The sequence below is a fragment of the Bos mutus genome, chromosome 3, assembly GCF_027580195.1.
Source record: "Bos mutus isolate GX-2022 chromosome 3, NWIPB_WYAK_1.1, whole genome shotgun sequence".
Classification (NCBI taxonomy): Eukaryota; Metazoa; Chordata; class Mammalia; order Artiodactyla; family Bovidae; genus Bos; species Bos mutus.
The window spans coordinates 64541587-64553427 of NC_091619.1; the positions used below are offsets into that span (position 1 = coordinate 64541587).

The 11841-nt window shown below is 32.2% G+C and overlaps 1 protein-coding gene across 1 annotated transcript; it reads right to left on the reverse strand.

The window, feature by feature from the left end:
* Window positions 1–259: 259 nt before the first annotated feature.
* DNAJB4 (DnaJ heat shock protein family (Hsp40) member B4) lies at window positions 260–11841 on the reverse strand. The gene is made up of 3 exons (XM_005904954.3): window positions 11369–11841; window positions 4773–5341; window positions 260–3382 (listed from the first exon to the last, which is right to left on the reverse strand). The coding sequence occupies exons 1-3, from the start codon at window positions 11577–11579 to the stop codon at window positions 3149–3151; spliced, it is 1014 nt and encodes a 337-aa protein (XP_005905016.1). The 5' UTR covers window positions 11580–11841; the 3' UTR covers window positions 260–3148.

The window sequence follows — 11841 nt, forward strand, 5'->3', positions numbered from 1 at the left end:
TTTCATATTTTCCAAGTTTTAGGATTCTCAGTTAATCCCATCTCTTGAACCCCTTCATTCCCAGTCCCAGATATGGAAAATATATACTTGATATTAAAAACACTGTGCAAACTTTAATCTATTAGATAAACAAAACTAAATATTTCTCAAGCTCTTCTCTAACATAGACCTCCTATTATAATTTAATACAGGAGTCCTTCTGGTCCAAGTTTTTTCTCTTCATCTCAGTGCCATCCCTTTAACAGAAACAGGAGTAGAGTTCTTTGCCTCTGTTTTATTTCTCATGTTTAAGGTTGCATCCAAAACTGACATAAATCTCCAGTTTTCTTTTCCTAAATCTCGTTTCCTCTTTATAAGAATGGCTAAGAACTACATTTACATAAACTGAGAATTCCCTGGCAGCCCAGTGGTTAGGACTCAGTGCTTTCATAGCCCATAGGCCGGGGTTTCATCCCTGGTCAAGATCCAGCAAGACACGTGGTGGGGCCAAAAGAAAAAAGAAAAGAAGAACTACATTCACAAAACCCCAAACTCTAATAGCTACAGAGATGATGTACTAAATTTTAGTTGTAAAAAAAATAAATAAATAAAAATAAATTTTAGTTGTAGGATAGGTAATATTTTATCTATTAGCTTACTAAGATCCACAATACTTTCAAAACTATTCCAGGTATCCAAGAATCTGGTTTAATGTAAAGAGAACCTTTTAAAATCAAAAGTACCTTCATAAGATAAGCAAGTAAGAAAACTTTAAAACTCTACTTCTACATTAAGTCAACACTCAACAAATGAAAATTGGGCACTTACTACACATGAAGGTATTATTGACACCCTTTAAGACCCGGGAGATACTGATATACTGTTTTTTATTTTTGGCCTGTGCCGCGCAATTTGTGGGATCTTAGTCCTCTGACCAGGGACTGAACCTAGGGCCTTGGCAGTGACAGCACACAGTCCTAACCACTGGACCACCAGGGTATCCCTGATAAACTGTTTATATAGCAATGCCAATTAACTTTTTTTAGTATTAGAATAATTCTGTACTTTAACAAATACTCTTTAATCCAAAGATCATTCATCTAATCTACAAATCATTTAACTTGAGAGAAAATGCTTAATCAAGAAAATAATGACAGTGGGTTTTACATAGAAACCATGCCTACCAATCTCACTGATGCTTTTCAGCTCTTATCTCTTTAGATGTGAGAAAATCTCCACAATGTTCACATTTCCTTAAGGAGTTTTAACTGTCATTTAGAGAAAGTTATAAAGGAATTATTTATAAATTAATGGAAAAATATGCATGATTATGAATTCTCTGACATTTTCAAGCATTTTCCATTTGCAATTAAAGTATATGGTTATCCCCAACAATTTTATTCTTAGGTCATATACCCAAGAAAATTAAAAAATTATGTACAGAAAAAGTGGTACAAAAATGTTCAGAGCTGCATTATTCATTATAGCCAAAAAAGTGGAAATAACCTAAATGCCCATCAATTAATGAATGGATAAACAGAATGTGGTATATCCAAACAACAGAATATTATTCGGCCATAAAGCAAGGAACGAGTACTGAATGATACAACATGGGTGTATCTTGAAAACATTATGCTAAGTGAAAGAAACAAACAAAAAAGCCAAATATTGTTTAATCCCACTTATAAGAAATGTCCAGAATAGATGAATCCATAGAAGTAGAAAGTAGATTAGTGTTTGCCAGGGGCTGGAGGAATGGGAAGTGAGTGCTAATGGTTATGTGGTTTCTTTTTAGGGTGATGTAAATGTTCTGAAATTACAAAGTGGCTATATAAGGTGAATATACTAAAACAACTGGATTGTGTACTTTAAAATGGTAAACTTTTTAGCATGAGAATTACATCTCAATAAAGCTGTATAAAGTATATGGTGATTAAAACCTATGTTTTGAATTTCTAAAAGAAGACCATATTCTGCTAAAAGGTGATAGGGTCCAATAAACCTTGTATACCAATTATCCTGAAAATTTCTTTTGAACCAAAATCTTTGTTTCAAAATATCATTCTTACTATAGCTATAAAACAGAAAACAGAATAATTATTTAAACGTAAATATATTTAAAAAATTAAAACACCTACGAAATGCAATCTATACATATGAAAAAGTAAAATATTTATATGCATAACAAGTAGTAGCAACATCATTCATAAGCAGCAGTTAGTGTTTATTTTCCCCATATTTTGGTTTAACACCATAGTGGTAGTTTATTCTTTTTAGGGAAATTGCATATGGTACATATAGCATATTATGAGTAAGTTATAGAAGACTGTGTAATTGGAAAATTAATTCCAAGTAACAATATTTCCTCTAAAAACACGTTTATTATCAAACAAATTATCCTTAACTAATGGACAATAAAATGTACCTATAATTTATTAAGTCCAAGATATATAGTTAATTTCCATAAAATTATATAGGGCATTTTAAAAACAACCTATTTCTAAAATATCAGTAATTCAGGCAATTGGGATTTCCACAGGAGATAAATTGCCATTAATTTCCTTTTTATGAAGAAAACATCTGTTTTAAGAACATTATAACTATGTTATTAAGAAATGCTACAGCATACTTTAAAAATGAAAATGGTGAAATATATGTATTAGGATATTCTTTTATGGGTACCAGCCCTATAGCAGCATTTCATACTATTTTAATCTAGTTAACCAGATTTCCAAGTAACTTGGGTTCTTCTTTTCTAGAAGTACCTATCACATGTATAGTTTAGTTAAGAATTCAAATTTCCATTATAAATGAGAAGCTATCACACTGACAGTGTAAATATATAAGAAATAAAGTACTTGGATAGCCTGGTACTTTATTAGAAATACATCTATTAACTCCACAGAAATGAATTTTACATGTAAGCAAAATACTAAAAAATTCTGACCTGGGAGAAATGAAATAAAATACAGTGAGTAGTTTTCTCTTCATCTCTAACTGCAAAAATCCCTTTTGCCTTTTTATTTGACCCGTCTCTATTCATGCAATGTAATGAACCCTCAAAATAATTTACATGTCTTTATACAGAATTCACATCTACATCAGTAAATGGCCAGTCCTTTTATATTTTCAGTGCCTTATCAAAATATGGTTAACAAAGTTTTTCATTCTATGAGGCAGGAAGATGTTTCCTAAGTACTTCTTTGGACGATGAGGATATAGTATCCGGGAAGGAAACCTCAAACTCTATTAGAAGGTCACCACGTTGGTCAGGATTTTTCGGGAATGGTAGCCCATATCCAATAATTCTTCGCCTCATTCCAGGTTTCACAATATCATTTATTGTCATAGGTATGGTTCTTCCATCCATGGTTGGCACATTAATTGAGCAGCCGCACAATGCCTAAAATGAACCAAATAAAATTAACAAACTTCAAATATAAAAGTCTAAACAAAAATATTACCAGCTGTAAAGAATGATTCTAAGGTAAACTTTTAACCTCCAAAAGAATATCAATAATTTTAAGACTTTTTCCCCACTAGAAAGTCCCTTCAGGATACACATAATCAGATAGTTTACAAAAGAAGGAAAGGAGCAGGGGAAAGAAAGGAAAAGGAAAAAGGAAAAGAGGAGGAAAGAATGTCTTTCACATTGTTCTAGAATGAAATGAATTGTTTGAGGCTGCTATTACAACATTCAAGTTGCAAGGATGGAATGGGAGAAGAGAAGAGGGAGAAATTAAGAACCAGAAAGAAAAAGATAGGAGCAACTATATACTTCTCCAGAGTGAAAACATTAGAACAATAAATATATTTATTGTTTTAGTCAGTAAATATTTACTGAGTACCATACATGCCATATATTTCTGCTAGATGCTGAACATATAGGGACCATGAACACAGACCCCACCTCAAGGAATGCACAAAGGATTCAGAAGCAAACCAGTAATAATAACTTTACAGTATAAAGTTGTCAGAGAAGTATGTGCAGAATTCTTGTCTGAGACAAAGGGCACTCAATGTACCCTCTTAGCTTCTGGGAATACAGATTGCTTGAGGTAAGCACCGGACCATTAGTAAGTGTTGAGGTAGAGCAAGGAACAGCAGTGTTCCATAGAGGTATACAAAGATATATATACAGAGGTATACAAGATAATAATATATCAAACTTAGGGAAATGTATACACATGTATGGATAGAAATTAGATTAAAAACAACCTGTTAGTTTAAGCTAAAGAGTTTAGACTTTATGGTAGATGCTCTATGAAGTTATTAAAGAATTTTAAGCAGGGAACTGACATGGGCATATTTGGAGGATTATAATCCAATTTGAGAAACAGTGCCTAAAAATAGAATAAATACAAACTAATGTATTAAAGCAGTACCCTCATAACTTATTTTCCCTTTTAATGCCTTGTTTGTTATATAATTATTAACTCAAGTTAACAACTTTGGAAGAAATCTTATACATGGACTAAGGTAATGAGATTACAATGCAGATTTGACAAACTGCAAAAACAAAGTACAGATAATCCATACTAGGTAGGCCTCATTGTATATAATCTCGTTAGCACTTAAAATTGGCATTTAAATTGTTAGTATAAATAACTGAACTTAGAAAATATAATCTTATCCACAAGACGCAAAGTAGTAGTACTACTCTAGAGGGTTCTTATGAAAATTGTAAGAATGCTGTGTAGTAAACATTAATGTTAGTTATTATTTAGATAAATTCCCTAAGATTACAGGCATAATTCTGTTTGGTTTCAGAATCCAATATCCTACTAACTTACCTCTCGTAAACTAATTTTAGCAGTATAAATTATATTTGACCCATCCCTTTTGAATTTGGGGTGATCTTTATCTTTAATGACAAAAACAATGTCTGCTGGAATACTAGTTGGTGTTTCATCTCCTTCCCTTGGAAAAGTAATTTTGGTGCCTTCTTTCCACCCTTTTTTAATCTCGATGGTGAGAATTTTGTCCTCAGTTCTATAACTCCTTCCATCAGGGTTTAACCTCTTCCGAGAAATCTTCATTCGTTTGGTACAACCACTATATATTTCTTCAAGTGATACTCTAAGTTCATGAATAACTGGAGGATCTTGTTTGAGGCGGGATGGGCCCACAGAATTCCTGTCCCTTGGATATCCATTCATGCTGAATCCAAAGGCGCCAAAAGGATCTCCATCTACTTCCATTTCATCAGAATCTCTACCACCACCCATCCGTCTTCCAAAGAAAATTTCAAAGGGGTTGGAACCTCCAAAAAACGCTGCAAATGTGGCATGAGGATCACCATGAAAGGTGTACCGGAAGGTACCTCCTTGTCCATCAGTGCCTCCTGCTCCGCCTTTCAACCCTAAACGACAAGATAAGCATGGTTAGAAAAATACTTATAACTCTTGAAAGTTAAACTTGGAAAAATTGTATTACTCATAAACTTTGGCTAACTTGGGTTGCTATTTATTAATATTGGTCAGAAATGCCATTATAACTAAATACAAAAGAGCCATATAACTACCAATCATTCCACCCTAAGTTAAATTTTTAGCTTTCAAATTCTTTATCCAAATCCCCATCTTTAACGATAATTTATTTCCAACTTTTTGTTCCATGCATAAAAAAGAAAATAAATAAAAATTGGGAACCTCTTATAAGCTACTGGTTTGATGATCTGAAGTATATAAATTTAGGTTTTTAAAAAATGTCATTCAAGGGGTGGGGAGGGAAGGATTGGGAATTTGGGATTAGCAGATGCAAATCACAATATATAGGATGGATAAACAACAAGGTCCTATTGTATAACACAGAAACTATATTCAATATCCTGTGACAAACCATAATGGAAAAGAATATGTACATGGATAACTGAATTACTTTGCTGCACAGCAGAAATTAATACAACACTGTAAATCAACTCTACTTCAAATATATAATCTTAAAAATAGCAAAAAAAAAAAAAGATGTCAATCGAAAGGTCTTCGGTAATCAATGCAAACAAAATATGTAACCTAAATCTTTTGAGCACCATCATTATCAGCGAACACAAATCAGTGATATAAAATATCATATTCAAAATAACTATTTTTATTTCAGATCATCTTTCACTGTTTAAAAATTAAAATAGAACTCATTCATGGCAGAAAGGGAAAAAAATTCCATTAACAGAAAATTTTAGACATTAAAATTACTATCTATATCCTAAATAATGAAATTGTTTACTTAGGCATATCACATGATAGCATTAATTTCAACAGCATGTAAAAAGAAAACTGAAATCATGAGCTGTAAACCCTTTTGACCTGTAAGACCTTTGGGCTGGTTATTTTTGTCTATTATGGACAACCTGCTTCCGACACCAAGACAGTGACTCTTCGATCCTGTTCTCTAAGACTCAACTAAGCAATTAGTAATTCACAAGAGATAACATATTTGAAGTAGCATTTTCTACTACATACTGACGAAAGATTCTACTAAAACCTACAAAACAACAGTATAGTGATTTTCTAAGGGATCGATACTGACAAGGATTTATATCATTACAGTCTCAGCAAAGTTTCTGGATGATCCTTATGGGCATTCCTGACAAAGGAGACAAGCAGGAACAGAACCTAAAAATTATAAAACTGTAAAAAAAAAAAAAACAAGAGAATTAAACTAAGAGGTTCAAATATGTTCATCAGTGAGTAATCTGAGGGCAGGAAACACATTTTATTTATTTTTGCACTGTTCATGCATACAGTTCTGAAAATGACGGCCACTCATGTTTGCTGAATAAAGGGAAGAACTAATTCTTAAAGTGTTAGAAACAAACACTAAAATGTGTCTTCAGTGTCAAGACAGAGAAAGGCAGAAACAAAAACAATATAAAGTATAATTACACATACACATATGAGAAATTTAATAGTAAAAAACTCTACTCAAGTCACTCAGCATACTTTCTCAGTTTTAAATATCTTATTCTATTTGGCACCTTTCACTCAGGATATGCCTTGTAGAAAACAATGACAAGCATAAGTAGGACAAGAACTTTTAACATACAACTCGTTCAAAACTCCTTTCTCTAAATTCTAGTGGTACAGTTATAACTCCAAATGTTAAAAAAAGCTAGTGGCAGATTTTTTTTTTAAATGATAGAATATGTGTATAACTCAAGGTCATTACAATGTGATTAAACCAATACTAAATTATTTCAATCACTCCATCTTTCATCCCACAGAGTATAACGATTTAACAGAGTTCATAAAGTAAATTGAATAAACTAGCCTGCCCAATTGAACCCTTCACAAGATAAAATCTAAATGTTTTGGATGTATAATGGATTCATGAAAAGAAAGAATTACATTTTAAGTTATTACATCATGGGTTTGGCTTTTCCCTAAAAGCCCTTTGCCAAAAATGGTAACTCAATCAGGATTACTGAGTCCCTGAGAAGATTCACACACTGTCTGAACTGACATTCATCAAAGATAACAAACAGCCTCCAATAAAGCTTTGACACTAAATAGTCAACTGTGTACTACTGTGACTGAGAAAATCCCACCAAAATTCACACCAATATAACATGAATTATTATGCAAGTATCACTTGCGTTGCCCAGCACTTGAACAAGCCTGTCATCAACTATACAGTCAACTTTTCACTACATACATTTTGACTGCTCATGGAAAATTTTAGTATGCAGCTAGACTACCTATGCTATCCAAAATTTTTTCTAGACACCATCATCACTTCGTGTGAGCAAGAAATGTACCCCAGAGTCAACATTTACTTATGTTGTACCAAGACTGCCATTATTTAAAAAACAAGCAACCAACCAATTTGCAATCCAAAAAAAAATTATGTCTGGGATATTATTCATAACAATGATATCCATTAATTAGTTGATTAAAGTTTATCAAAAGCAGCAGCACTGGAGAAAAATCAGGACTTCAAGGGAAAAAAATTATATGACTTTAATAACTGCTGAGGCCTGGCGTGCTGCGATTCATGGGGTCGCAAAGAGTCGAACACGACTGAGCGACTGAACTGAACTGAATATGTAAAAACCCAAATTTATAACACTACTTAGAGTTAACTAGCACAGTGAGATTCTTTAAAGTTTTGATTCATAGAAATCCAATTTACTTATTTTTTTAAATATATAGTAAATAGATTGTTAATTAACTATATAAAGAACAGAAACAGCAAACTAGTATAAAGATTAATAGCTAGTATAAAGATTAATGTACTAAACACAGATTTGATCATATAAATACTACCTTTCAGTATTTAAATTTTAAGTTATTGAGTGAAACATAATAAAAAAAGAAAGATATGAAGAGAAAGAAATGTTAGAAAACCAGGCCACTATAAGGATGAGTTACTGAAAATCTGATTTTATGTGTTTTAATATGAACTTCTGTTGACATTCACAGAACAATTCAGAACTAAACCTAAAACTCTAGAGGAGAAATTAGATCAAAATTCAATTTCAAGTGTCAGTAGTCCTTTGTTTTTTGTTTTCAAATTATTCAACTATGGAGAAATATCTCTATTATAAAACAATTTTATTTATTCCATACTATAAAAGTAACCCATTGTAAATATACCATGGTCTTAGTGAAGTTATAGAAGTGTGCAGCCATCACCACAATCCAGTTATAAAACATTTCCATCAACCCAAAGAGTATTTTCATTTCTATTTGGAGTTAATCCTTGCTACCACCTCTAGCTCTAGGCAACCACTGATCTGTTTTGTCTATAAATTTGCCTTTTCCATGCATTTCATATAAATGGAATAATAGAATATGTAGTCATTTATATATGATTTATAATGTTTGAGGTTATTTCATTTACAAAGCATGTTTTATTAAATCAGTCCTTTTAATTGCTAAGTAGTGTGTGTGTATACATATATACCACACTTCATTTATCCATTTACTAAAAGATGATACTTTCGGATATTTTCATTTGGGGCCATCACAAATGATGCTGCTATGAACACTCACGTACATGTCTTTGTGTGGACCTGCATTTTCATTTCTCTTTTATAGATTCCCAGGAGTGGAAATGCTGGGTCATACGGTAAATTTAAAACATCTCTTTTTTTATCCAGCTTTTTTAAAACCCAGCATTTAAAATTGTGGATATTAGACATTTTCAAAACACAAATATACTGGGATCACTGGCTATCTTAGGTCCTAAATATATAAATTTAGCACGTTTAACTCATGCAATTCTCAGTTCATGGTTTATTCCCATAGCTTCAGGTTGTAAAAGAGAATATAATAATTCGGGGGGAAAGTGTACCAGGTAAATTAGCGTTTTGTTACTTCTAGAGAAACACAGAGGGCTATGCAACCAGGCCTGCAAGCACAAACAGATCAATGACAGGCAAAGAAACAAAAATATTTTTCTATGTTTTAACAGTATACTTAATGAGATACTTTGAATAAAGGATAAATAATTTTAATGCTTTTCTGTAAAGGAAGAATAATTTCTAAAACATAATCAAATAACTTTCATTTTAACTGTATTTTAAAGCAATATAAGTAGAAAATAGTATTTCTGAATAATATATTTCAATGCTTTAAAAAACTTATTCTTCCCTCACTATTACTTTCATTGCTTATATCAACTATCTAAAAGACTTGGGGTACACAGATGATCCTGTTTTTTAAAAATTCACTTCACTGATGACGCTCAGTAAAAATCAAACTGGAGAAATATAACTCAAGAAAAACACTATTAAGAGGTAATGTTAAGCCAAGAAAAATGTATCATTTGGTGACTTGAAAATTCTGAAGATAAATATCCTTAGAAACACTAAATCTTATGGTTTAGTTATAGACAGATTTGGGCTGTTAGTGAGGTGTGGATTAAATCAAAGGGTATTTGCTTTTTCATGGGAATTCATATTGTTATATCGTGTTTGTAGATTTCTTTACAAAAATTACAAAATAACTTCTTCAGAAAGAGTAGTATATAGCTAGTAGTATCTGAGAATCTTGCTTAGCTTTTGAGATGAAGAAACAAATCATAGTATTTTGAGTAGTACAGCCATAAGGAACCAGCAGGACTGAACTGCCCACTACTTGCTTTTTTCAGTCTTTACTTTGCAGGAACCTGACACTGCAGGTCCTCATAGCAGCAGAAACTGCAATTTGGGGCAACTCAGATCAAAAAGAAAAAGCATAACAAGAAAAAAAAAAAACAACCTCTACACAATTACCCTGCTTAACTAAATTTAACTTTTTAACTCAAAATACAGTTACCACTTCATTGAATTTTAAGATAGATTTTTAATTAGGGAAATTTAACATTAAATGCAATAAAGCAAAAAAAAAGTTTTCATAACTACAATGAATGATTTTAAAATAATATTTGGGGAGAAAAATTAGTAATAAAATAACAGTCCTGATATAAAAAGTTGAAATTCCAGAACTTGTAAAAATTAAAATGTTCTTGTTGTCAATCAGCAATTTTAAATAGTCTTACTTTACAGCTACATTTACATGGCGATGATGGACAATTTAAAATCCAGAATGATAAAAGGATAATCTTAAATTTTACTTCCATTTACTGTATTCAACTAGTTTCAGATCTCACAATCCGAGAAATAAAAGTGTGGCAGGGAGAGGAAAGGGAAGTTATCATGCCTTCCTCTACACCTAGATAGTAAAATTTCAAATGAAATAATGTTATCTTAAAGTAAATCAGTCATTGTTCTAAGGAGGTGGCCATTTTAGGTCAAAAATTGCATTTCTGAGATCTCATTTTCTTGGCACACAATTACTGTTTACAATTAAGCTAAAAACTTGTTCTGGTATTTTATGACATCAGGAAAATTCTTTCCTCTCCAGGCAGAATGCCAAAAACAACTACAGCTAAATGCCTGGGCCTTCGGCTTCTCAGAGAGAAGATTCTGTCCTGTTTAATCTAAACTAGCTTTGCCATAAGAAAAAAGGCAAAAAACTTCTTTTGTTTTTGTGAATAAAATATAAACTACCCAGAGTTTGAACTGCCAATCTTAAGATTTTAAATGACTGAAGAATCTTTATTGGCTCTGACAGAAAATTCATTAGAAAAAAAAAAAAACAGGTTGCATAAGACTTTTGACACAATTTCTTAATGAGTATGGGAATTTAAGGTTTCTTTTCAAATACAATGTCAACAATACAAATCTAATGGGAGAACATATATATTGCACAAAATGTCAAAATCCAAAAAAGGACAAACAAGTACATTTCATTCATAGCTATGTAACATTCATTCATATGATCAGGGATGAAATCTTGCTTTTATCCATTATTTGTCTTTCTACTTTTGAAATGTCAGAGAATTTAATAACCAGAAAGCTGATAGAGAAAAAAGAGAGACAGAAAGATATACACTGAATTCTTACCTTCCTCCCCAAACTGATCATATATTTCTCTCTTTTTAGGATCACTCAATACTTCATAAGCTTCTGCGACCTCTTTAAATTTTTCCTCTGCCTGAGGAGATTTGTTCTTGTCCGGATGAAATCTGAGGGCTTGTTTTCGGTAAGCCTTTTTAATATCTTCATCTGAAGCTCCTTTTTCAATTCCCAAAATGCAATAATAGTCTTTCCCCATTTCGAGTGCCTTGAAATGAACTTAGATTTCCCTTTGTGAAAGAAAACAGCGTCCCCAGTCTTAGCAATACAATGATTCTAAGAAAAATAAACCAAGCTGGGTATTTTAAAAGTTAAAGCAAATCAGCAATTCAGCTTCGCTGTCTTAAGGCAGCAAGCAGACAGCGCCTCAGTATTTAATTCCTTCCCCAACGGCTCACTTACAGATAAATATACACTACACGGGAGACGGCCTCCTTCTAGATCCTCCCATTTTCACTACG